The 27673-nt window shown below is 40.8% G+C and overlaps 3 protein-coding genes across 6 annotated transcripts; 1 reads left to right on the forward strand and 2 right to left on the reverse strand.

Annotated features, from left to right (window-relative positions):
- Positions 1-562: 562 nt before the first annotated feature.
- LOC114793712 (homeobox protein otx5-like) lies at positions 563-2938 on the reverse strand. The gene is made up of 3 exons (XM_028985825.1): positions 2765-2938; positions 2121-2272; positions 563-1968 (listed from the first exon to the last, which is right to left on the reverse strand). Exons 1-3 carry the CDS (start codon positions 2859-2861, stop codon positions 1378-1380), a joined length of 840 nt encoding a protein of 279 aa, XP_028841658.1. The 5' UTR covers positions 2862-2938; the 3' UTR covers positions 563-1377.
- A 2859-nt stretch (positions 2939-5797) lies between these two features.
- kptn (kaptin (actin binding protein)) lies at positions 5798-20186 on the reverse strand. Its single transcript, XM_028985826.1, has 12 exons — positions 19766-20186; positions 17659-17741; positions 17489-17573; positions 17365-17419; positions 16508-16586; positions 14821-14894; positions 13706-13812; positions 12096-12198; positions 11109-11207; positions 10792-10927; positions 8085-8258; positions 5798-6288 (listed from the first exon to the last, which is right to left on the reverse strand). Exons 1-12 carry the CDS (start codon positions 19974-19976, stop codon positions 6184-6186), a joined length of 1311 nt encoding a protein of 436 aa, XP_028841659.1. The 5' UTR covers positions 19977-20186; the 3' UTR covers positions 5798-6183.
- On the forward strand, positions 19960-27673 carry LOC114793711 (uncharacterized). 4 transcript variants are annotated; one of them, XM_028985822.1, is made up of 6 exons: positions 19960-20102; positions 24811-24898; positions 25021-25146; positions 25273-25321; positions 25802-25943; positions 26021-27673. In XM_028985822.1, exons 2-6 carry the CDS (start codon positions 24814-24816, stop codon positions 26675-26677), a joined length of 1059 nt encoding a protein of 352 aa, XP_028841655.1. In that variant the 5' UTR covers positions 19960-20102; positions 24811-24813; the 3' UTR covers positions 26678-27673. The 4 variants fall into 4 exon arrangements, with proteins under 4 accessions (XP_028841655.1, XP_028841654.1, XP_028841656.1 ...); XM_028985821.1 differs by lacking the exon at positions 19960-20102 and adding an exon at positions 24531-24601; XM_028985823.1 differs by lacking the exon at positions 19960-20102 and adding an exon at positions 24531-24601 and having other exon boundaries at positions 25814-25943; positions 26021-27672.

The following is a 27673-nucleotide window of genomic DNA, read 5'->3' on the forward strand; positions in this document are numbered from 1 at the left end:
CTGCTTCCTGACTTTGTTAAAATACAAAAAAACAGCTGGGTCACAAATGGACTCATCAAATTAGGTTCTCAATACATCTTCACAGTCCTGGGGCATATAATTAAATTATAACATTCTAACATTTCACCACAACAATTTACTCCAGGTACTGCTGTACAGTCAGAAACCGGAAATCATGTAATACTTTACCGACACTGATCACCAGTGATGATCCTTTACTGTACAGAACCACCTCAAGACGGATTGAAATTTCTAAATCTACATGGTAACTTACTGTTAATTGAAAGCTTGTGTCAGTTGAACAGTACACATTTCTTGCATCAGGGACACAATGTAAGTGGGGTTTGAACCTATGACTTTGTGGTTTTCTGGTTCATAGGCGAATGTCTTACCCCAGTGTTATTATTGAAAGGCGTTTCATGAAAAAAAAAAAAAAAGCAGACCAAAAATATTATTATTTCATATATATATTATTTTTTATATACTTATTATTTCATATATATAAATAGTTAAAATACATTTCCACCAAAAACATGTTGAAAAAAAAATCTGGTTATTTAAATAATTTAAGATATTTTTAAAGTCACTCTTGTCAGATGAATTTTTCTGTTATATTTATTACATTTACAGCAGGTAAAACAAAGTATTGAACATGTCACCAAATTTCTAAAGGTGCCATGAAATGGAGGAAAGAGCCAAACTCATTCCTCAGCAATGATTGTGTGTTGTTGTCATACTTTTTTCATACTTTCCTACTAGATTTCGTACTTTTCCCTGTGTCATTGCATTTTTTTTTACACATAACATAATTTATGGATATCTATGGTTTGATATCTTTGGAATGGGTTGGATGGGTTGGTATTGACATCTGGTAAGAATTTCATGTTTCAATACCGTCTTCAGAAATAAATTTACTTATTTTATTTATTTTAACTGATGTATGTTCATAATGATTTATAAATAGGTACACATAATGGGTGTCTGTTGTGTTATAAATTATATTATATTTTGTTAACGCAAATACAAAAAATGCAAGTGGTATTAATTTCCTTTTTATGTACAATTAAACACTTAATGCTTTGTCATAGTACTGTGTGCATAAAATACAAGGCTAAACAAAATGCTATTTAAAATCAGTTAGCCCTGTTACAATACTCTAAAGATAAAAAAAATCCTCCCAAAATCCTCCTTCTCCTATTCTCAAGAACTGGTGATAAATGATCAATAATAACCACATTTGGTCATATTGCAATCAGAAAATGTACCACATTTGCATGAACAACTAAAAGCACAAGCACATCCCCTAACCCCTTCTAGGAACGAAAGTAAACATGAGTCATGTGACAGCCATCTAGGTCTGACAGACCTCACCCAGCCCTACAACACTTGGAACTTGGGGTCCAAACAGTCAACAGTGCTGAAGCTGAGCTTCCAAGCCTGCTGGTCCTTGTAGTCCAGGCAGTCGATGGTGCTAAAGCCCAGCAAGGAAGAACCGTAGCCCTGGGAGGACAGGGATGGAGAGTGGCTCCCTGAGCTGGTCATTGAGGGCACAGAAAGGGGGCTGAGAGCCCCCCCACCGACGCACAGCTGAGGGGTCATGGGTGAAAGGTAGGGGCTGCAGTCCAGGCTGCTTAGGTAGGGGGAGGAGCCATAGCCCTGTGTGTAGGCGGATGCTTGACCGTAGCTCATGGTGTAAGGGCCAGGGTGCTGAATGCAGGGTGTGGTAGAGCCACAGAGCGGGTCGGAAAGTGGGGAGAGTGAAGAAGGACTCCAAGCGGACGCTGTCCCTGCTCCTGAATTTGTGCTTGGGGCCAAAGAAGGTGTAGCGGGAAAAGCCACCTGCATACTGACACCCGGGTCAGAGTTTATCTCACAGGGTGGGGTTGCCTTCTTCTTGGGTGGCCGTGGCTTGGGGTTACCACTACACTGTTGCTGACGGCATTTTGCCCGACGGTTCTTAAACCACACCTAGGATTGAGAACAGGAGGGACATTTCACATTAATGTCATCACACCAAGGTCACGGGCCTGTCCTCACTATTGCAATACTGCTGAACATGAGTAAATCGACTGACATTTACTCCTAAGCCGCTTGAGGCCCAAGTCTTCACTCAGTCTCACCTGCACCCTGGACTCAGGGAGGCTGATCTTGAGGGCCACCTCTTCCCTCATGAAGATGTCCGGGTACCGTGTCTTAGTGAACAGCGCCTCCAGAATGTCCAGTTGGGTGCGGGTGAAGGTGGTGCGCTCTCGCCGCTGTTTCCGTGGAGTTGCTACAGCACACATGCATATGCGCACAGGACAAACACAAATCCTGATGAATGCCACAATTCATGGATGATTGATTCTGTATCAGACATGATGTTGTGAAGCTTCTGTAAAGCCAGTTACTCATCTATATTATCATCTAATATTAATATAGTAGTGTAAATAAATGAATCTGAAAGTGAAGGGTTACACTTTAAACATAAATGATTTCGTTTTAATGTCTCGCCACTAAACAGTTTAAACTTATATTTTAGTATAATAGGAGAATATAATATTTTTTGTTGGCTGTCATCAAATTTTTAGCAACGAAAGACATTTTTTGAAGTTGTTTAATGCTGCACCAGTTCGTCTTAATTTTCCTGATATGAATATATGGTTTCATTTAAAATAATTAATTTCCAACTTTTTCCTTTTTAGGTTTAAATGCCCTGTCATAAAAATGCAACTGCTGGTTCTACTGATCCAGGATCAGTTTAGGATGTTGAGGCAGGACCCACCTGGACAGGGCGCGGCGGCGCGCAGCAGGTCCACCGGCGGGACCGCCAGCGTCAGCCCGCTCGGCGCGTACGGAGACCGTTTCACGTAGGACATCATGGCGAGACGCGTGCTGCTTCCCCCGGCTCTCCGGCCATGCGACAGCTGTCGCCGCGGCGCGACTTCGCGGGAGCGGCGCGGCCTTTAAGGTGGCGCGCCCGGCGCGCGCCCCTGCGCCAATCAGCGAGACGCCGCGCGCGCGCCCGAGGGCCAATCAGAGCGCCGCCGGGCGCGCGCGTGACCTTAACTTCACTTTTAGTCTGTTTACGTGTAAAAGAGTGAAACTGTTACTCGGCACCAGCTTCACACCCGAGCATCGATATTACTGAGCTGAGAACTACAACTACTTCACATTATGCACATTCACATCATGCAACTATTATTTATTGCTGCTGCGCCACTTTGTCTTCTATGTCTTCTGTGTATCATGTCCTATGTTCTATCTGCGAGGGAGGCGTTTTTGAGTAAGAATTTCATTGTGCTCTGTACGCTGTACTTTGTACATAAAACTTATTTAACAATAAACTTCAAAACTGTTATAAAAATTAGCACAAATGTCCACTTATTTAATGTGACAGGAGCATTTTTACATTTACAGGGGACAGGGACAGTCCCCCCATGGAGACACTCACTTTACTTTACTTTACTTTACTTTATTTAGCAGACGCTTTTATCCAAAGCGACTTACAAGAGGAAGACACCAGCAATTCTCGTTCGATTTCTATAGAATATTGAGTTTACAAACTAAGAGCCCTGATAAGGCTTAGACTTGTCAGTGAAGAGCATGCTCAGAGATTGTTAGGTGCTAGACTAAGAAAAATTATAATGTATACACTCAGTGTTTTGCTCAGGGACACAATGGTAGTAAGTGGGATTTCAACCTGGGTCTTCTGGTTCACAGGCTTTTACCACCCTGGAGCAGGAGCAGGATTTAAATCATCTTCTTTGTTATAATGAACATGATCAAAGTAGGTTTTATACCATTACTGTACACCTACAAATGTGATATTATGCATGTCTGTTTGACTAAAGATCCTTAGTCGGGGGTTGTAACACTTTTCCATCTGTCAGCCAGGACTAATCCCTGTCCGCATGCTGAAAGACACAGGCAAAGTGAAGGAGAAGATGGGAACAAAGGCGAGGATGCCCGGGAAGGAACACTTCACGTATTTGAAGCAGAAATGCTCAGGGGAGGAGAGGAGGCTGAGTCGGGTGAAAGAGGAACGGGTGGACTGCATGGAGAAATAAAGGGCTATTGGTCAGTGGAGGTAGGGCCAGGACGCGTCACTGCTGGTACATCAGATAATCCAGATTACAGCAGTCTAAAAAGAGTCGCATTAATCTGGGGTCCAGTCAGTAATACACAAGGTGCTGTCTGACCCAATCACTCACACAAGCTAAATCCCACAGACCCGGCGTGGCACTGGCACACAATACCACACACACACACACACACACACACACACATATATATATATATATATATATATATATATATATATATATATATATATATGATGATGATGATGATGATACTGATCAGAGGATTCACTGTAAAAAGTGAACACTGGCTACATTCAAAAAAGATTGAAGTAACCTGTCAGGGTGTATTCAGGGTATAATGTGCAGAAACAATTTCTTACATTAACATTTTTTATTACGCCCAGAGAAACGTGCGGATCAGTGTGGCCAATACCAGCAGCCACATGAATAAACTGCTCAGAGTGGATCCTAGTGGGTAACCCACTCGCCTATGAACCAGCAGTCCCAGGTTCAAACCCCACCTACTACCATTGTGTTCCTGAGCAGTACACTTAACCTGGAGAGTCTCCAGGGGGACTGTCCCTGGAGCTCTGGATAAATCCATCTGATGAAATGCCATAAATGAGACTGCACACTGTAAAAAGTGAACACTGGCTAAACTTAAAAGAAAAAATCTAAGTAATCTGTCACACCTAATATTTTAGCATTGATTTAAACCCTCAATAAACCCACAGAAACCTGCTGTAACCTGTATATTTACTTAACGTCAATGCAAAAATAGTAGGTGTGATAGATTACTTTAAATTTTTTAAAAGTTTAGCCAGCGTTCACTTTTTACAGTTTAGCAAATTAACACACATGGGAAACTTTTTTTCCTGGTTTCTTTATCTTTTGATTCTAAGGCTGTTAAACATAAAATATTAATAGGTTTAATATTTTACATTCTTAGCTGGAAGAATCACAACGAATATCTTTTTTATTCATTGCAGTGTTTCGTAATATCACGTGATATCATCCAAATTGCACTCCCTTGTTTCTCAGTACTGCTACCAGCCAGAGACTCTGATCATGCACCCAGTACATGCACAATAGATGCTGACCAATCAAAATCAATCTTTGAGAACGGATTTGCTTATTAAGACCTGGTGATAGATTTACCAAAATGCCACAGCTAGACTCTATTAATTCATTCATTCCTTTAACCCAGCCTGGAGGGATGCACATGCCAGCGTATTTCTTGATGTCGGTCGCGAGCGTGAGTAAATGGGGAAGGTTACTCCGAAGGGAATTAGGCGGCAACCAGACAATTTTCCATACCAGGTCGGGCCAAGGTCCAGGTTAACAACAGCCGCCACCAGTACTGCTAGCCTGCAGGGTGTTTGAGAAAGTTGGGCCGCTGTTGGCTGAAGAAGAAGCGAGAGAAGTGGTGTAATGAGATGGGTAGAGAGGAGGAAGGGTAGGAGAGTAGAAGTGAGGGTATGTTGGCAGTTGGCTGATATGATGGAGAGAGGAGAGGCTGATATTTTGTGAATGCAGAAGGTCAGATTGTTGTAGATTTTGCACAAAAAATATGGACATAGCTGAGGTGAACACTTGTTTTAATAAAAGGGAGGAGCACAGGGAGGAGCGGAAGAAGGCCTAGTAGAAGGTTTATGAATGAGACGACATGCAGGTGGAAGATGCAGAGGACGAAAGACTGTGGTGCAGCCAGAAGAAGAAAATTATTTATTCAGAATTTGTTATTTATTTAAAAGTTAAATCCAAGTTTACTTACACTGTATAAAAATACATTCATTAAAAAAAAAAAAAATTCATGGGGACTCTTCCCAGTCATCTACACATGTAAGCACCAGAAAGCATCTCATTCGCAGGTAAGAGTAAGAGTAAGGCAAATCAGAGCTGGAAGAAAAACCTAAGATTCAAAACAACTGTGTCTAGATATTACAGTTAAACTCTTTATGTAAGCTGTATGAATAATAATAATGGCAGACAGAGAGGATTCATTGAGTTTATTTACACACACATTTTTACAAAATCACACATTGTAAACCATCAAAATCCATCTCGGGAATCAAAAACTGAACACAAACTGTGGTCCATCTAGAAGCTCCCTCACCGCTTACAACAGCTTCTCTTCTGCATCCTGACAGGTCAGAGGCTGGATCTTAGACACTCTGGTGGCTAAACGCTGTAGCACCAAATCAGTGGTGTTGGAGAGACTGTGCTGAAGAGAGAGGAAGTCATTAGTAGGCTCACACAGTAAAAATCTTCAATAGGTAGACTTCAGCAGCAAGTGTTGCATCACGCATCATTGTGATTACTAGAACTCAGAATCAGCATGACAGATGCTTGAGTAGATCAGGAGTGCACTGCCATCTTACGTATGAACTCCCAGATGGAACCAACTGCAGCTAAAAATCAGGTTTGCTCCCCTGGATAGCAGGATTTCTGACTCGGCAGAGTTATGACTTGGTCTCTCAGGATTTCTCAGAATTTAAATCAGCTTTCTTCCAAATCACAAATACACTCAGTCCGTGTTGTTTGCTGTATGAGAATTTGTACTAAGGAACCAATTGTTCAATTTCATACACTACAGTAAGCAGTCAAGGGAGTTTTCTGATGTTTAGTAACTGGGTGCTCACTGAAGGATTAGTGTCTTGATAATAGATGCCAATGCTGCTGTAGACACTTCAGTTATTCCTATATACCACCCTTTATTCATTTTACAACAGCACAGTCAAACAATATTTTGTGGGTAATATGTGTTTTTAGCTCATTTTCAGGCTGAAAGTAGAGCTCAATGAAGTGCTCTTTTAGATAATTATAAAAGATTTAGTACCAGGTTGCACAGAAAGAAATGGAACAAATTGTACATTTAAAGTATTCTAATTAAAAATGACTATCAACTCAGAGTCACTTCCCTTATGAGCAGGGATGGAGGAGGGTCATTAGAAATTGCCAGTATAGTTATTACTCTATTTACATTTACGGAATTTGCCAGACGCCTTTATCCAGAGCGAAATAATGTAGTAATCTGTTCTGGTTCACTATGACACAAAAGCATGACTAGAATCATTTAATTCACTCTGCTGTAGTCTTTCTTGCATAAGTCAGACTATAAGAAAGTTACAAGTTAGTCGAAGTATTTTCTAAAGAGGGAAGGTCTGAAAATGCTCAGCGACTGTGCTGTTCTGACCTCGAGGGGAAGTTCATTCCCCACATCTAGAGTCCAAGACAGAGTAGATTGTACCTTCAGTGGTGAGGGGGCCGGGTCAGCATTACTGGAGAATCAGGGTATAATAAGGGGTCGGCGGTAGGGTGGTGCTACTCCATTTTTTTTGCAGGCCAGAATCAGTATTTTTTAACATTTCTACATCAATTCTACATCAAAACCTGTCTGCAAATGATGCTTATTTGCAGACAACTTCCCCCTCAGCTATTCTGTGGATGTCTCCTGTGGACCTGGTCCCTTTTAGCCTGAGGCATTAATCAGGAAGATAACTTGTTCACACAACAGAAATTCATTCCGTATCATGCTTCCCAGGCTCCTGGCCCTCTCCGAAGTTATTCCGTCTTAATCAAATTACCATCAATTCAGTGTCTCATTTGTAAAGGCCGCGCTTGGCTAGAGTGCTGCATCTGTGCATCTTGGTTCTGTCGTAGTTTTGATTGCTAAGGACTAAGCCCACACGACAAGACACGGTAAAATTACTGCTGGCTTGGGAAGTTCATGATTTGATACGGTGGGATTTATATACTAGGAGCTGAACTGAACACTGCTTAGATTTTTGTAATGTTTAGATCATTTTTTGAATCCGCATAGCTGTGAATTTGTTTTGCACACATCTATGATGCTCCAATATCAATTACTTTTAAACTTGTAAACTCAGCTAACTAACAAATACTCTGTTTGTTTATCTCATCTAAACACAGACCTGCATAAAGCGTTATAAAAGTGAAACATGAGGCACAAGGGGAAGTTGCATAAAATAAATGAAGGCCACATTTAAAATGAATTACCTGCAGCACATGCAGGCCTTTCAGCGTCAGAACAGCCAGCTCCTTCAGCCCATCTCCTGTTAAGTCGAGGTAGATGATGGATAACAAAGGGCTCTTGAAGCTCCTCCTCCAGACCATTTGAAAATGCCCCGCGGCCCCCCCGATGGGCGGACAGAACTTGTAGCACAGCAACTCCTGCCACAAACAGAAGTCCGTTTATAATGTAAAACATCAATATCTGGTTGCAATATTCGGACATTCACGAATTATATCATGCCAAAGTATTAGAATCAACTTTAAGGGGAGATATAAAAATTTGTTCATTTATTTAATTGATTTTTTCTCCAAATTTTCAAAACATAGTTCATAGAAGCATTGTATGCCGGCACAGTTTTGCCGTCAGGCCTTGCTGTTAGTCTTTGGTTTCGTTTTGCACGGTAAACTTGATATTTATTTCAAACAAATCACATATGGAAATAAAATTGCATCTGAGGCATTCATTTCATAGATACATTTTTTATTTTATTTATAGCAGCCTCACGTGGCGATGTGGCTTTTCATCTCCTCTACTTTTCTGGCACTTCATGTCCAGATCCTTGTACTATAACAGCATTACATTTACAGCATTTACCAGACGCCCTTATCCAGAGCGACTTACAATCAGTAGTTACAGGGACAGTCTCCCTGGAGCAACTCAGGGTTAAGTGTCTTGCTCAGGGACACAATGGTAGTAAGTGGGATTTGAACCTGGTTCATAAGCGAGTACCACCCATGGTACTTGTCGTGATGTTACTTTTCATAGTGTCTTCTTAAGTACAAAATACAAACAGGTCTGTCATTAACATTTGTAAACAGCTATTAAGCCTCCCACGTGACATTCTGCCTTTCGTTGGGCTTTTTTGGGGCTAATTGCTACTGGCAGCAAGACGGGGTATCTGGGTCACGATGCGGAAACACACCAGCAGAGCATTGTGGGATTCGTAGTAAAAGCGGTGCAGGCAGAGCACATGCAATTTACCGTGGGCCAGGTCAGGAAAATATTTGAAATAATTTTGTGTGCTATAGACCAGGAGCTAGCCGTGCAGACAGATGAATCAGATTAATGAAATAATAAAAAAAGACCGTGAAATAACTTTCCCCTACCGCTTAAGTGAACATGGTTGTTGCAACAACCTTCATATTGAAGACCACGAATGAAGTGATGGTAGTGGTAAGATGTTTAGTGTCAAGCATGTCAGCTTTACAATACAAATTGCAGGGCAGTGGTGGCCTAATGGTTAAGGTAATCAGAAGCTTCAAATCCCAGCCTGCCAAGGTGCCACTGAAGTGCCACTGAACAAAGCACCGTCCCCACACACTGCTCCCCGGGTGCCTGTCATGGCTGCCCACTGCTCACTAAGGGTGGTGGTTAAAAGCAGAGGACAGATTTTGTTGTGTCAGCGTGCGCTGTGCTGCAGTGTTTCACAATGACAATCACTTTCACTCTCACTTTCAAATGGAAAGTGCAGTAAATACAGTAAAATGCATTAACAATGGCAGTGCAATTTAAAAACGATTACTTGGGATAAAAACTTATTCATCCATTTCTCAGTACAAAATGTAATGGAGTTAACAGAATCAATTTTTCTAGACTTCTGCAATAGAATAATAAAACCAAGCAGAGCTTGTCTCGAACCTCATCTTATAAAATGAGCAAAAATGACTACAGAAAAGTGCAAAAAACTTCACATTTCAAAGCCAAAAGTACAGTGGAGCCGGGTACATAATCCCATAATGGACTTCCAGCAGTCCCCACAGTGAGCACCTGATGTCGCTCACTCTCTGGCTCAGCACAAGACATTATAGTCTTGATTCCATGTCCGTGTCTTCAGTCTTTTCTCTCAAACTCTGCAATGGACCTCACCTGACCATGTTGTTGAGTCATCACCCATGTCACTGATGGTGGCCTTCATGGCATCCATATCAAACCATATATAGCCGTGTGCTGTTACCATTTTTTTCTTCTCCCATTTTTCCAAAGTAGGGCCTAGAGCTTGAAGGACTGATATATTTATATTTATGCAGCCAAGTCACCATTGAAATGATACAAACTTAGCCCTTTGTGACTTATATAAAATAACAGATTATATTTACTTTCAATTTGCAGAGAATGATCTTGATAATAATAGTTTAACAGAAAAAGCTAAGCAGTAGCACAGCAGTTCCATCTCCATTGTTAAATTGGAGTTTCAAAATCTGACGCCTCTTGGAGTGAGTAAGCAGTTGTTGTACCTTGGAATATCGGGATTCGAATCGGCAACCTTCTGATTACGGGACCGCGTCCTTAACCGCTAGGCCACCACTGCCCCAAATTCACATGACCCCGATAATGGCAATCACTTCATTTTTAAAAAATGGCTCTTTTAGTGGTAAAGGTTGCAGACCCCTGGTCTAGTGGTCTCGACCTGCACAAAGTTGGTGCACAAAGTCCTTTGTCATGTTTTTGTGTTGTGTGTAATTTCTATTTTCACTATGCCTTTTTGCACTCTGTAAATCCCAGAAGCTTCCCAATCGCATCTCTCTGTGTACATGTATATGGTAAGATGACAATAAAGTTCACAAAGCACTCTTTACACCTATCACCATTTCTAGCCACTGCAGGACCATAGACAGGCTGGGGGAACTCTTATTAAACCTTAAATAAACCTCACAAAGTGAAATTACAGCACATAAGCCTCGCCCCACATACCTGACCATAGGTTCCTAGCAGAATCTCCTTCTCGCCATCAAAATCACAGTCAATGATAAGTGCACACACCACAGCATCGTACAGGTTACTGTCAGCCACACACATTGGACGGCTCATCCCACAAGTCTCCACATCCCTGGTGTGCAAAAAAATAAAGAAAAAGGTGAAATAAATGTGTTAACACAAACAAACTAATAAACAGTAAAACAAATCTTCTCTCAATACATGCTTACTTACATTTACATTTACATTTAAATGCCCAGATTTATACATACACACTGCTGCACACAGCACCAATCTGTTGTAATACCACTGACCTGTAGACCACAGCCATCTCCACAGTCCTTGTCACCAGCAGACAGTAACCTCCATGCTGCCCATCTGATAGAAAAGAAGCAAGTTCAAAAGCAGCCAGGCTAGAAAGCAGGCTAATAAGAGTAGACATTGTCCAGGATTATATGCATATATACTACTATATCTTAAAATAGATGCATCGCAATGCAGACATGGTTGATTGATGATTGATGCAGTGCCGAACATAATCGATTATATCAGAATGACGTTGCTAGTTGATTTTCAAAATCGTTAGAGTTGTGCTAGTAGTGATTGTGACGGCCTGATCTGAGTACAGCGCTGCTCTGGGCTTCATGCTGCGCATTCAGTCCGCGCTCACCTGACGCTACGGACGTCTGAAGCAGATGTTTTTCCCGCATTTGTGGCTTCAGGTTGTAATGGGTTTGGGTTGGTGTGTAGTGGACAAAACTCTGGTGAAGCAGCCCGCTGCTGGGGTTTCCATCACACTCTCTATTTATTATCCTAACAGCATCTCAGTTCTGCCATGCCCAGGTAAATGCTGGTAACCACTCGTACAGGAGACAGGGACATTACACGTACCAGAGCGACTTACAATCAGTAGTTACAGGGACACTGGAGCAACTTAAGGTTAAGTGTCTTGCTCAGGGACACAATGGTAGTAAGTGGGATTTGAACCTGGGTCTTCTGGTTCACAGGCGTCTTAACCACTAGGCTACTACCACCCTGAGCAAATCAAAGTGTCCACACAGGTGTATGAGATCTTAATTTTTGTATTTGAAAATATCATGGGGCAATGTAGAACATTTATGGGGCATTAAGGCAATGATCATCATAATCGAATCGAATTGTGAGACTAGTGAAGGCTCACACCTCTACAACAAAATAGATATGTACAGACACAAAAAAAGAGCAGTAACAGATTTTGATATAATATTTAAATACTATATTACCCTTAATTGTATGAAAATAAACATAGGTATAAGCCTTACTGCTGAGTGAGTGTGTGGGGGGGGCCGTGATGGGACAGCAGAGGGAACAGGAGCACAGAGGACACAGGACAGTCCTGCTCGATTTGCCAGCGCTGCAAAATCTCTACATTTACAGAGGAGACATCAATATAAAGTCAATAGCAAAATACAAACACATAAGATTATGCACAGTAGGGATGTAATGGTGCACTGCAGAATGATAGAAATGTGTGACGATTGAAATTGAGCATGTATATCTTTGTTATGATCGCAATAAGTGATTGTGATAAAATTCAGATCGAGTGCTATGACAAGCTTTGGCCACATTTATTTGATTGCACGTAGCACAAAAACTTCCAATCAGAGTCTACCTTTTCCTGTACCATGTCCGATGTGACCATTCACTTAGAATATCACACCGCTGAGTGTCCTCTTCCATGTACTTTGTGTTGCAGTGGAGGGTAAAGCAAGGAAAGAGTGAATAACTGATTATTACAAAAAGGCTGCATGACGTCAGTCGTGTGGCAATAGTTAGATTATGGCCATTGTAAATAAAGTTGTATACTAGGTTGTGGTGCTACCGGAAGGAGTGTACATTAAAACACAGGAAGGACCCTGCCCCCAGCATCAACACAGCACAGACTCTGGTTAATCAGGTGGGAACAAAGGGGCGTGTCCCACCTTCTTAAGCTAATTTAAGGAGGAACTGCCATTATCTTATATAACTCTTATTTAACAATATATTTTAGTGAACAGTTATACAATTTTAGATTTCACTGCCCCTAAAAATTTAAGGATGCAAATTATATTGCTGCACATGTTAATAAAATGTTGATGTAGCAGCTTGGGGGATCGGGATTGAAATCGGCAACCTTCTGATTACGGGGCCGCTTCCTTAACCGCTAGGCCACCACTAGGCACCTCACTAAAGCCACTTGAGCAGCCATGCACTGAAATGAAAACGTTTCATCAAATCCCTTATTTAATTAGATTGGAACCCTGGGGCAGACAGTTCCAGTGTTAATTCTGTCCATTTCTGAGCAAATTCAATTCTTGCTCAGGGTCGTATCGAATAATGAGTTGAGTGTATCTAATACAAACCCTAATACAAATTGCTTGATGCAATTTTTGATGCAGTAGTCCACAACACCTTATTCCAGTGTTCAGTGGTCCATTAGTGTTGCTTCATAGCCCAGGCAAGCCTTTATCTTAAGCCTTAGCAATGGCTTGCTTATGACCACTATTGAGCTGTGGTCATGTGAGCTGGCTATCACACAAGCTATTGAATGTCAGAAACTTGTCTTGTGATGCTACTGTGGCTCTGGGGGTTCCAGAAATCTCCCTGTCAGAGTTGCTTTACATGGTGGAGGGAACTGTACTCACTGACACCTTGGTAATTCCTTTATAGGAACGACCAACCCTTTTACGTGTTGTCTTAAGTGGTTTGTCTCTCTTCCGTTGTTACTTGCCTTTTCTTGCCATTATAAAGCAACAAGCAACTTTCAGCAGTACAATACTGTTCAAATAATTCTCATGAGGATGTGCTAGAACTGGAGTGGATCTTAAAAGCTTTCAACCACTTTTTAAATAATAAATGTCTTCAGAAATGTAATAAAGGTGTATTTATTTACCCGGTCCTGCCTGTTTCACCAGTGCCAGGCCCACACAGCCATTCTGGCAGCCATACGCAGAGAGACGCTGCCCTCCAGGAATGCACAGCACATCCATCCACAGAACGCTGCACCAAAACAAAGATCAACAAAAGTGTTTAGTAGGAGGGCAATTTTCACAGTGCTACATAAGACATGGGGAGGGTTTGTGAATCTCAGTTTCTAGGAAAAAATATTAAATACAACAATAGACTGCATTTTGGTTATCTTTAAATCTTCATCTTTACTGAACAAAACTCCCAATTTTTCAAAAGTAAAGAACTTAAAATGCACTGTTCCAAATTAATATGCAAAACCTTTTATAGGTTGTAAAGAACTGAAAAAGGTAATTTGGTAAACTTTTTCAAACTTCAGGGACCTTAAAAGGGCCAACCAGCTCTTTCCTCATGATTCCGGCCCGAATCATGACTCCACCTTGCTGACGTTGTAGCCAGACTAGTCAGGAAGCAAGTTCTGACAAGTGCTGGTTGTATACAACATATTATCCATAGTCTGGACTCTGGGGTAGAGTTGATTTAATTTAAATAAACCTCAGTGGTGAAAATTTGGTGACTGTGCTTGGGAATGTGAGACATCAAGATGTGGGACTTAGTAGTTGGACTGTTAGTAGTTGTTCTGTTTACCAGCAAAAAATTAAGCTTTGTCTGCTGGACTGAACACACAGGCAGGTTTTTACTATATATTATACATACATCAATCAACTTATGAAATCAACCTATAAAATCACTGTTGTGAAGTTGGTTTTATTTTGTAAATTGGAAAACAGATCCATTAAAATTGCCATAGCCTTCCAACACCAAACTAAAACTAGTCAATAATAAAAGCCATCCAAGGGTCATAAGTCACCATTCTATACTTTTGTGCTCTGAGAGACCAGAGAGACTCGTCCAGGGTGGGGAGACAACCATAGGTTCTCACACCTGTGTAGAGTCACCAATGCACCTAGTTCATGGGAACAGTATGCAAACTCACAAACGCAACAGGATTCAAACGCTCAACTTTGGATATATGACACTAACCGTTGAGCAAATGAAGCATGCAAAAGCCTGTTTGTTTAAATAAAGGACAACACTGACTTGCTGGGCAGGTCAAGAAGCTCAGGAAAGAGATGTTCTACTGGCTGCTCCTCAAACTGGTGTAGAGAGGCATTCTGTAAGACAGAAACAGAAAAAACAGGATTTAAAATGGATTTAAAAAACAAAGCCAATATAAGCCTCTATTTACAGTAGCATCCATGTGCAATATTAATTGTATTTTATCTTAAGTAATGTATTATTATTTGATATATAAGTTTTCCTTCCAAATAGTCATTATTTATTAGCCTTTGCCAATGTTACCAGCCTTACTGCAAAAAGCCATGAGGTGGCGACTGCAATATTTTCGGTTTCTTACCGAATTATTGTGATAATCGAATTCAATATTGCGATATACAATTGCAATAAGATAAATGACACTTTGTTTACATTTACATAAAACCCTGTAATAAGCCCCCTGCAATAATAAATGGCTCTCCACCTGGACTTAGCGCCAGAGTTTTATATATGTTGTATTTGAGATCACCATCACCTGACGAAGATTTCCGAATGATATTAACATTTAATAACATTTCAAAAATTTCTAACAAGTATTCACAATATGTGAAGAGTCACCAAAATCCATCTACACCTAATATAAAAAAAAAATCCCATCATTTTGATTAATGTAACCGCACTATCTGACATCACGATTGCGCTGCGCTGCAATTGTGAACCCGGAAGTGCACAGCGAACCGTGATCGGCAGATTGAAGGCTTGTTTCATTTGATTTAAAAATAAATAAATAAATAAATAAATATGTAAGAATATACTTTTCCCTCCTCACTAGGCTATTCCTCATTCAGTAATATCAAAGGAGACCGCCCAGTCTCAGAACACATCGCCAGCCAGTGCAGAATTTATCTAGCTCAGAGGCCCGCCCCTTTCCTGTTTCTGATTGGCTTACTGGCTTGTGGGCCTAATGTTTTGTGGTTGAGAGTGAAAGCTGCGCATCAGGCCACTGGGATCTGATGTTTAGTTAATTATTTTGCAGCCACATCGGTACGCTGGAAATCCGGCATGGATCATAACAGTCATAATGATGCACAAGCACAGCACACGGTGGCACACAACAATATGTGTTTGCTGTTTTTAACCCATCACCCTTATATATGCACACTGTCAGAATAGTGTACTGGTAGCACAAACTGATAGCCCTAAACCTGACCATAACCCTACACATGTACACTGTCATTTCCTTCCTTAATTCGGAGGTATGACGGAATTCTACACATGATGCATGCGCGTTACCCCAGGATATGTCAGAAAAAAGATCGCCATTTACCTGGTGCCGTGAACACGTCTGTGTGAACGCACTTATGTATTTGAAACCATTACATGAGAGTAAGGTAGAAAAATTGATGGGAGGTATGGCAGGGTATCCAAGACATCACTACAGAGGCGCTGCTGGCAGATGAGCTAGATTGCTTCAATGCTCGCTTTCAAACATCACAACACAAGCCCTTACCAAAGAATTAAGAAGCTCCTGAGGTTCTTCTCATTGATGCCCACTGCTCACCAAGGTTGATGGTTAAAAGCAGAGGACACATTTCACTGTGTCACCATGTGCTGTGCTGCAGTGTTTCACAATGACAGAAATAATGACTTTTACTTTCATACAGTGACTATAATATTATTGGACTTACAGAACTTTGACAGCTGAGAGAAACAGCTTTTTTTTTTTTTTTACCTCTTTGTACAGATGAATGCGCTGGTCATGCCCACTGAGTAAAAACACAGTTTCACTCCCTCCATCTTCACACTGCACCCTACAAAAAAGCAGACGTTTTAAAATGCTGTACTATATAGTCACTGGTGCTGTGTAGTTTACATGATGTACAGTATATACATAATATTACATTTTTATATATTGATATTACATTTATTTTTATTAATATAATATTACAAGTTTATATGCTGGCCAATATACAAATATAAACAACATTGATTGTTTGTTAAGAAATGATTTGAGACTGTAAAGTTTATATTGGTATAATTTGATGTTGTTATATATTACTTATTCATCGAAACTTGCTGTCTGCATCAGCATGCAGGTTCTTCTCATCAGCAATATGGTGAGAGAGACAGAGCAGATTGATGCTGCTAAAGATGAGCTCGTATGCAAAAAGAAAAGAACACACACAATCCTTTTCCAGGCACCGTTTATATGGATTTTTTTTATTAGGTACCATATCACAGAAATTAAAAAACCTACAGGTCCTTTCATAACTTCTCTGTTACTCTGTTGTAAATAGGTCTTGGTTTATGGAAAGGACTTTAAGTGTACATCTGCATGGCTGCTTTTACCTCACAACCCACCAAATATTAACACAAAAGTCCTATAGTCTGTGACTAGTCTGTCGACATTTCTTCATCTACGGTGTCTCACGCCAAATCTTGGCTGTGACCCTGGAGCTGGCAAGTGTTGAACGGCTGTACCCCGCTGAGGCCGGGGCGTTCTCCCAGATCCGTATGAAACTGGCTGAATCTTTAGGTCTGAGTGTGTATATTGTTCCTGTATTCAAACATCTACACAAACACACTTACTCCGTGTGGTAGAGTTGAAAGGGAGTGAACTGCAGCTCCAGGTTCAGGCAGCTCTCTGTAACATAGTACAAATCAGCCACTGAGTACGACAGCGACAGCTTTAAACCAAACCAGCAGGACTCACGTGCAATGGACTCCATGTTGAACTCAGATCCAGGCTCATAGTCACAGTAAATATTGAGGAACGGCGTTGCCTTGTCACCAGAGTCCTGAAGGAGCACAAGTTTCATTTGGATTACTTTCCCACCCCAGTTTTAAAAAAGTAAAAATAATGTATTCTCCCGCTTGTGATACCTTAATAAATGTGATCCCCACAACCAGTCCTCGGTTGGGATGGGATTTGGTGAAGGCATCGATGGACACAATTTCAGCATCGACTGTATGAAAGGACAGATTTTCACTTACGGCACTGTAAGGCATGTACCAGTTCAAAAATTCTGTTCATAACTCTGGAGCCCCACCTCATTTCATTTTTATTTAAACCAATGCAGTTGGCCAAATAGCTGTACACAGAGAGAGACAGCGAATAAAACAGTAAAATAATAACAACCAATAAAATAAAACCGACATCTCAGACAGATTTAAAATCCAAGGAGAGTTTGAGGGATTTGGCCTGCCTGATGTTCAAAGTCTTGGAGCAGCGACTGAAAACTGGGGTCTTGCAGTTATTACATTATACAACAGAACTAAAAACACAGGACTATGAAACAACACACATGAGGTTATGTAATAAATTAAAAAATGCAAATAAGCAGTTTGCTTCTCTCCCTATCAGAATGTTTTTGCTGTGATGGCAGCAGTTGTGGAACGGCTTGCCAGTCAGTGTCCGGGACTCAGACACAGTCTCAGTGTTTAAATCTAAAATGAAAACACATCTGTCTTCTCTGGCCTTCTGTTAAAGTCCCAGACACGGTGTCAATTATTAAGTCCACTTTATCACACAGACAGTGTCAAATTCACCCTAGTTAGGCTGTCCTAGTTAGGGTACCGGACCCCTGTAGCACCAGAATACAACTATAACCACATATTTTACTATCAGTCGTACAACGCCACCCTCTGCCACTGTTTCTGTTTGTTTTCTCCGAGACACTGAATCAAGCACACAGACTACTGGCAGACCCCAGTGAAGAGACAGCAGATAAATCCTGGTTCCTGACAACTGCTAGATGACGACTCAGAGGGTTCGTTTCACAGCCACCACCACCGTTACAACTACAGCTACAGGGATCTTCAAATGGACCAGTAACACCATAATGGACATGTATATTTGCAGGCTCACTCTACCCTGGAAGGGGGTCCCTCTCTGTATCACTCCTTCCCAAGGTTTCTTCCTTCTTTTTTTCTCTCTCCTAGAGTTTTTTTTGTGTGGAGTTTTTCCTTGTGTGCAGAAGGGTCAAGTGTGGGGGATGTAAACTGTAGGGCCTGTCAAAGCCCATTGAGACGTACTGTATGTGATTTTGGGGCGATATAAGAAATAAACAACTATTGTTGTTGTTACAGCACGGATGCAGCAGAGTCGGGCAACATGTATTGGATTCTGTCTTTTTGTCTTTAACCCTTGTGCCATGTTCCTCAGGACTATACTCAGGTACTCTTTGTGTACAAACGTGTACATGCACAAACTCTGCCATAAAATCTTCATACATCAATATTTTGTGCCCCATAATGCCCCATGACGGAGGGCTCAAGGGATTTATGAAAAATAAATCTGAAAAAAATTTGATGTGTGTATTTTATGACAGATTTTGTGCGAGAGGATGCAATAAGATGAAATGGGGCACAGCATAAAAAAACACTAATGCAATCAAATAGATTTTTTTTTATATTTGACATGACCTAGACTCAAGTTATAACCATTGCCTCAACTCCCTACTATTTATTATATGGTAATATTGATTGTTACATTTATGAGTGATTCAAATGATTTATGGCATTTAAAGGGTTAGAATTAATGAATATTTTATCATTTTGTAAGGGAAGTTGATTAAGTGATTTTTTTTTTAATTATAACATATTGATGTATGGGAATTTTATGGTAGATTTTGGTGCACATACATGGAGTGTCATGACCAAGACTCAAATTATAACTATTGCCTCATGATTTATTATATGGAATATATATTTATTTTTACCAAATAACCAGTGATTCAAATGATTAAACTGGCATTTAAGGGGTTACAATCCTGAAAATAATGAAATGTTTGATCATTTTGGAAAGGGATTAAGTTTCTTTCCAGGAGTATTTATATTTATAGTGAACATTTTATATTATACAGTCGGCATATTGTGTATGATGTTGTCATTTTGTAATGTCACCTCTGTCACCTCTGTCAGACGTGTTCTGGGTGATTATCTGTATAATAAATCTGTACATAATAATCTGTATAATAAAAAGTGTCACCTGGAATGTAGGTGAACTGCACCTCCTTGGCGACAGGCCGGATCCTCTGCTGGTAATCCTGGTACCGGAAGCACGCCACCTTCCCTTTGAGGGTCGCCGCCAGCAGCCCCTGCTCTCCCGCCTGGCACAATCCGTAAATGTTACTCTGAGACAGGAAGCGGCTAAAACTGTCCTCCACAAACGGACACCGGTCCTCCGAGTCGGGACGCATGTTTCCGAACTCTTTACGCAGCAGCGAAGCTCCCCTTCAACTTCCGGGTTGGCCGACCGCGTCACTGCGTTTAAAATAACGACCCGATGAAGGTCCCAATGGCGGCGGCGAGTGAACGTTTTCCAGGTGATTGTGTACGGCACTGGCACATTATATCGTGTGCTGACACGACACGAAGCTGAAGTTGGCGTGGGCAGCCATTATTCGCGTGTTCCGGTCCGCCTTAAGATCTCCTGCAGTTACGTTAAGCTGCCAGTAGAGGGCGACGGACGGCTGCCATTATTCGCGTGTTCCGGTCCGCGTTAAGAACTCCTGCAGTTACGTTAAGATGCCAGTAGAGGGCGGAGTGCTGTGAAGCGCGCAGCCTGCGCTGCAGCTTGCTGTGTTCTATTCCGCTCATATTAACACTAAATAATGACAAGTTTCAGCCTTTAATATCTGATTCTCATACATTCTGACGACATGCAAAAATGTTCTTGCTTATTCATTTTTGCTAATGCTCTAACTGCGAATCACGACTTGTCCCACATAATTCGTTAATTTCAAAACGTCTAGAGAAACCGACAGCAGGAGTAAATTATGACACCAGGAATATTATAACTCTGAAATTACTAATATTATTCTATGAATCTCTTCAGTCATGTGACCTGGTGGAATGGTTGTTCTGGGGCAAGGGGGGCGGTGCCCAGTGGTGGAATGCAACGAAGTATTTGTACTTCGTTACTGTACTTAAGTAAATTTTTACGTATCTGTACTTTACTTAAGTAAAAATAATAATGCATACTTTTTATTTTACTCCACTACATTTTGCGGCAATTATCTGTACTTTCGACTCCACTACATTTCTACAATTTATGCCTTTACTCGTTACATTTTATGAACACAATTTCCTCAAAATCTTGCATGAAAAAATAGTTCGCCTATTGCGTTCTGGCGTTGTTTGCCATTTCCTACCAATAAGGATTTATTAGCTCCAATGATGGCAGAGCGCGCGTCAGTTCGCAGCCCGAGACATTCAACATGGACCCAGAGCTGCATCAACTGAGCTCTGAATCACAAAGAAATCCTCGGCCGGATTTAAGAAATTACTTGAGTACAAAGGAGCAAATGCCAGCCTCAACATAAAGAATTGTTGGCTTACCTCTATATGTTTGAAAAAACATATAGAGGTAAGCTATGCTATGGTATGCTATGCTTTTGGGTATGTTATGACATGTTAATATACTATTATCTAGCGAAATGTATGTTGACATACGGAAATTGTATAAAAATCACACCAGTGTAGCTTCATTATTTTTTAACACAGTGGTAGGATAAAACTGGTTTATTAGCTCAGAGAAGATAGCTTAATGTCTTTGCTAGCATAATGTCCAGCTCAGTGTTGTGCCAGTTCACACTGAAAAAGAACTAGTTCAGGTTCATAGTTAATTTTTTAACATTTTGAACCAAGTTCACAGCTCAAAAAATGAACTAGTTCACGTTAATTCTTTAGTTTTTTTTTTTTTTTCAGTCCGTGAAAATGTAAACAAACTGCTTCTGCACAGGCGTCCGGACTCGAAGCACCAGCCATGCTAGCCTGTAACCAGCAAACTTTAAAACGTGAACGTCACTCACGTTCACGTTCATCATTTGTAAACTGATTCGTTCAGTTCAGCGTTCACGAAAAATAGGATCGCGTTTAATGAACGCCGTTCATTGAATGCGTTCATGCACAACACTGGTCCAGCTTGGCTGGAAGTGGTGCTTTCCGCCTGTTTCACAATCAGTAGTCATCTCTGACTAGAGATGTGATCACAATAGACCAACACTGCTGTATTTCCTGGGTTTCTCACATATTACAGGACCCCCTCCAATTTGGTTTTGTATTCACTTAAATGCAATCTCTTGTAATTATAAGGTTTATATACATAATTTAACAGTAAATAATACATAATTTAGTAAATAGGTCTAATAATATACTTGATTGTGCTAGTTACTTTGTTACCACTGGTGTTTGGTTACTGTTGTGTTTCCCTTTTACTGCTCTTAACAGAAGTGTTGAATAGTTTTGCAAGTACATAAATGATTTAAAGATATATCATGTCCTTATTGGTTTATTTTAATGGTATATTAGTGGGTAATACCTAGTAGATAACTTGTCATCCACATAATTCTAAGGTACACACAGTATTGCAGAGTGCACGCACAATAAGCACACCAAACTTTCCAATACACATATACTGTATAATTGCTTTTAATTATTACGAGCAATGGCATCAGTACAGGCATAAGTCAGTATATGTACTATGCTTTTACAAAATGGCACACCCCAGAGGTTGAGACAAACCATTGTGTGAGTACTTTTACTTAAAAAATACTTTAAAGTAAATTTAAAAGTAAGTACTTAGGACTTTTACTTAAGTAAGATTGTTGATATAGCCCTTCTACTTTTACTTGAGTACATATTTTAGAGGGTACTTGTACGTTTACTTAAGTACTAAGCTTCAGTACTTCCTCCACCACTGGCGGTGCCTCCTTAAACAACAGTCCCGCCACCTTAAATCAAACTTTAAATATGCAAATAAGCCTGTGTCACATTTCTCAGTTGGCAGCTGCACAACAGCTAGAGGTCTTGAGGAAGCAGAAAATCTGAGCAACTAGTGAGATAATTAACAAAAATATATATCTATATTTGTACACTTGAGGAATGACATAGTAATAGTTAAATTACTCCATTGAACAATACAAGAATCAAAATAAACATCAAAACACATTGGGGGAGAAATAAAAAGAATAACATGCACACACACCCAAAAGAACCCCCCCCCCTCCTTCTTCACCCAAATGCTGCCCCCTTGATTGAAACATACCCCCACATAGCCAGGGGGTGTGGCCCTTGGAAAAGTCTCTAAACATATTTTTAGACCAGCAGCGACCCACCAGCATCTCCCTGTCCATCTCACAGGCACAAACAACAGGTCCTGGGAGAGCTACACCCACGCCTTCATTATCAAGGCACTTGCGATTTTTTTTCCAAACCATGGACAACACTGTCCTTACTCGATTTGGACCAGTAACCCAATTTGGACTGTGCACACATACGCATGCATACCCTGACAACCACCATGGTACTGCCTAAACCTTAGTACTAAACCTAACCCTACTCAACCTAACCTAACCTAAACCTACTTCAAAACGGATAGCCACAACGCACAGGCCCAGTAAGTATTAGAACCCCGCTGAACCGTTTCTCTACGTTGTTTCATTCCCTGGACCACTCAAAAACATTACAAGAGCACCCCAACCGTTAAACCTGGGTGGTAGTAGCCTAGTGGGTAACACACTCGCCTATGAACCAGAAGACCAGGGTTCAAATCCCACTTACTACCATTGTGTCCCTGAGCAAGACACTTAACCCTAAGTTGCCCCAGGGAGACTGTCCCTGTAAATACTGATTGTAAGTCGCTCTGGATAAGGGCGTCTGATAAATGCTGTAAATGTAAACCTAACACACGCCTCAGCTTGACTAAAGGTACTGACCTGCGGCAGCGCTCACACCATCACAAAGCTTATTGACATTTATATAATTTTTACTTTTGTTAATATTGCCAATAGTGAGAAGTGTTGGGTTCAAATATATCTTATATTAGTCATCCAATCAAGGTAAATGCCATGTTTTTACTTATCATCTCTTTTTTTGCTGTTTTATTTTTCACTTTATCCCCTGAGGGCTTGCCACCTTATCGTGGTCAGGGTGGCACTAAGAGCTTCACCAGCAGAAGCTCAGCCTTCAGGTGGGACGAAAGAGATGATTGAGAACTGAACTCGTCCCAACACAGACAACATCATACAACCACGGGTCGTAACAGATGGTCAGTCAGGATTTGCTTTAGTAATACCAAATGGTGCAAGAAGGTTCTGTAATATGGCTGAATATCACATAGGCTTATAATGTTAATATTTAACAATAAAAACTTGATTTAGATGGGGGGAGGCTTGACTTGAATGATTATTAATCCTTTTAGTGTGGTTACATTTGACTCCTTCTCTCAAATCCTTTTTCATTCGCATTCACAGCATTTGGCAGACGCTGTTATTCGGAGCGACTCACATACATGCTGCAAACATCCATCACTGAAATCCCTCGAGCATGGTTTATGGTTAGGTATGGAGGTCATGTGTTTCCATCTACTGTGGCTCTCCACACCTCCCAGTGGCTGCAGCCAGACCCTTCGCCATTTGGTTCAATAACATCAGGTTCACAAACCAGAACCCAACCCTTTTTTAAAATACAGAAAGTTTTCAATTCAAGTTCCGTATTACTCTGCAACATGATATACAGTGTAAATAAAACTGGGCAAGCTGGATCTACAGATGATTGTGGGGGGGGGGGAATGGTGTTGGAAGGGTTAAAAGAAAAGAAGACTAGGGCAAGGCTATAAAAAAAAGATTAATCTCAACATGCAGAACCGCCCTTCAATCCTGGCCAATCCCTGACCGCACATTAAAGATTGGCGGGTGTTTCACCAATCGGAACGAATGGCGCGAAATCGGTCTCTACATGCTGGGTTCTTCCTGTTTTGCGGCAGGGCCTTGCGTATAAGGGGTTTTGCTTCGGAGTTTCGTGGTTGTGCTGCATTTGAAAGGTATTTCGCATCTTTTTTGTTGGAATGCGACTAATTAAAATGTCATTGTAGTTATTGAACAACGAGCAAAAATAAAAGCTCGAGCTGTTTGTGTTGTTGGTAGGGTGGAAGATGGTTTGTTGCGTATGATAAACAAGAAATCCTAATGAAATATGTGTGAAATATGTCTCCAGAAATGGGTTATAGCCTTTCTGCTCCTGCTTTAACAGAACATGGATAAACTGTGGCCAACACGTAAAAAAGGAAGCCAGCTTCCTGAACAAGAGAACCGAAGCAAAGTTCCTAAGCTTCGAAAACGTGAGTTGTCCACCTTCTTCAAATGTTGGTGTATTTTGGACTGTATTCCTTGGACATTCTGTATTCCAGAATTCTGAATTTAAAAGGACATTTTTAACGTGCTTTTAATTCCTTCCATGCAGTTGAGGGTTCCAGCAGTCAGCCCTTGGCAGACATTTTTAATAATACCGCTTCAGAAAACGGCAGCATCCACGTTTACCATTTGTCACATTCTCAGATTGACGGAAACGTCACCTTTAATTCGAACGGTAATGAAAGATTCAAGAACAAGACTTTTCTCCAGCTGGGGGTTAAAAAGAACAGATGTGTGAACTTTTGCCAAAATGTTTAATTGAATTGATTATGATTTATTTATTGTGTTTTGTTCCCAATAGTACAAAATATCACCGATTCAACAAAGAGGGAGACTTCTCACAATCCCAGGTAAAAATTCATTTGAAACAGTGTGCGTAGGAACAAGCTGCACCTCCTATGTCACCTTTTGTTCAGAGTACCACGATACTGGGGCAGTAAGGATAAGGAAGTGGACCGACGGGATGTGAATTCAAATCCTGCCGAGGTGCCGCTGAGGTACCACTGAGCAAAGCACCGTCCCCTCACACTGTTCCCCGGGAGCACTGCTCATTAAGTGTGATGGGTTAGCGAATTTAAAGTGAAGAGATTGTCATTGTGAAATACTGTAGCACAAAACATGCTGACATAACAAATGCTTTTAACAATCAGTGTGAGCAGTGTGTGGGGACACCTCAGTGGCACCTTGGCAGATCGAGTTCCGAACCGGAAAGCTTCTGATTACGGGGCCGCTTCCTTAACCGCTAGGCCACCACTGCAGAGGACACATTTATTTGTGTCACCGTGTGCTGTATGACTAAAACAATGACTTTCATAATATTCATACCCCAGGACTTTTCACAGGAATCCAGAGGCAGAGAACTGTTCTGCAGTGAGCACCGTGAACAAGAAGAACTTTACTGTCAGGAAGCCTCCTGACCAACTAAGCCATGTCACCATTAAAGAAGCTCAGCAGTTAGAAGATGGCCGTAGAGTAAGTAGATTATCTACCATTAACAGATCCTCGCTTGATTACAAATGCGCAGATTTAGAAATATCATTTCTTCTCAGGTCACAGTTACGGGGATGATTGCCGGGTTCAGGCATGAGGGGACCGCATACGTCCATGGAAATTATCTCCAGCATCATGACTTTGACTTTGCAGATGACACTGGTGCAGTGCGCTTAACTGTTTGGGAGAACTCAAAGTTGAACTTGAATGTTGGACAGTGCTGCACTCTGACAAATATTGCGGTCAAAACATTTAAATTGATCAAATTTCTCAGTACCACACGTGATACCACTTCAGTAAACATTGTACCCATCCATACAAATCGTGTTTTTCACTGTGGACCAATAATCGCTGCTAGAGTTTCTGCGAAATATTACTGCATTTGTAAGTCCCTGCTGGAAAATTTCTCTGCAGACGTAGACAAGATAAAATGCGAAAAATGTAAAAGGAGCATGAGGTCTAAGTCCATACACTGCGTCAGGTGGACTGAAATCACAGTCGCGACCGCAGAAGGGGACGTTAAGTGTGATCTGACCGACAGCTTTCTAGATCGTTTAATAGCCATGGATAGACGTGGCTGGTGCAACACAGATAAACTTGAGAGAGAGCTGATTGACATTGACCATGTGTATGTGGTTATGGAGGACGGGAATGTTGTCACTATCAATACGAAAGGCTTTGGACACCCGGAATGTCCGCATAAAACTAACTTGTAAATTGTGCAGTAAATGCTGTACAACGACAAGATGTAACACAATGTGTTACAGCCTATGTTATTCATAGACCATATAGATTTTAAACCACAATAAGCCTTTAGCTACACCCCCACACACAATAAAAATGTCTATTGCTTTGATTCGTGCAGGTTGAGCCTTTAATATGTCAGGACACCCAAATGTTGCTGCATGCCATTTGGATTATATGGTTTACAGCAGCAGCTCGGACATTGGGAGCCACCATCATCCCTAAATTATACAGTCCACCGAGTGTTTACCATTTTTAACACAACTCTACACTAACAAATCACTTCGTTTAATCAGTTGACTGTATTCTAGCAAGACCCTGAATGAATGAAGCGGAAGTGACATTGTTAATGAAGGCACGCCTTGATGAGTGGTCTGACAATTTTCCAAACGATTTGCAATTCAGTGATTTGTTATTCTATTTATTATTAAAAAATGTAATAATGAACACATTTTAAATTAATTAAGGATCGCACTTTGGACAAAATGAATTGCCATTTGAATAAATGTGCCTAAAACCCATGGCAAAACAGGATGCAGTGAATTGTTATTTTAGTTTTTATTCAAAATGTTTTGAAGGGAACATCAGCACTTTGCACATTGAATTGGCAATTGCAAATTTTATTATTTACATTTTTCATTTACAGCATTTATCAGACGCATTTATCATTTATCAGAGCATTTATACTGTTTAATGTGGCCCTGTACAGAAAGATTAGAATCTACTCATGTTGGGTCGTCGCCTAGTGGGCACCAGTGTCTCCATGGGGGCTGTTCCTGATAATAATGATTGTAAGTTACTCTGAATAAGGGCAACTGATAAGTACTGTACATATAAATCTAAAAAGGTGTTCTCAAAATCCACCTTGCTGTTTCTTGCTTATTCTGCTGTTTCAAAAAGGAAAAGAATGAGAATATTCATGTCAAGATTTTATTTAAATGTAGCTGTCATGTATTTTTTTGTATATA

Source organism: Denticeps clupeoides, chromosome 7, assembly GCF_900700375.1.
Source record: "Denticeps clupeoides chromosome 7, fDenClu1.1, whole genome shotgun sequence".
Lineage (NCBI taxonomy): Eukaryota > Metazoa > Chordata > Actinopteri > Clupeiformes > Denticipitidae > Denticeps > Denticeps clupeoides.

Bases quoted from the DNA above. Each gene is read 5' to 3' on its own strand.
- LOC114793712 (XM_028985825.1), bottom strand. From the start codon at position 2,861: ATGATGTCCTACGTGAAACGGTCTCCGTACGCGCCGAGCGGGCTGACG. The intron at 2,273-2,764 runs GTGGGTCCTGCC...TGTGTGCTGTAG, and splicing joins CGCCGCCGCGCCCTGTCCAG to CAACTCCACGGAAACAGCGG. The intron at 1,969-2,120 runs GTGAGACTGAGT...TCTCAATCCTAG, and splicing joins TCCCTGAGTCCAGGGTGCAG to GTGTGGTTTAAGAACCGTCG.
- kptn (XM_028985826.1), bottom strand. From the start codon at position 19,976: ATGCGTCCCGACTCGGAGGACCGGTGTCCGTTTGTGGAGGACAGTTTT. The intron at 17,420-17,488 runs GTGAGTCCTGCT...ACTATGTTACAG, and splicing joins CAACATGGAGTCCATTGCAC to AGAGCTGCCTGAACCTGGAG. The intron at 13,813-14,820 runs GTCAGTGTTGTC...GTTTTGGTGCAG, and splicing joins CTTCTTGACCTGCCCAGCAA to CGTTCTGTGGATGGATGTGC.
- LOC114793711 (XM_028985822.1), top strand. From the start codon at position 24,814: ATGGATAAACTGTGGCCAACACGTAAAAAAGGAAGCCAGCTTCCTGAA. The intron at 25,147-25,272 runs GTAATGAAAGAT...TGTTCCCAATAG, and splicing joins CGTCACCTTTAATTCGAACG to TACAAAATATCACCGATTCA. The intron at 25,322-25,801 runs GTAAAAATTCAT...TTCATACCCCAG, and splicing joins GAGACTTCTCACAATCCCAG to GACTTTTCACAGGAATCCAG.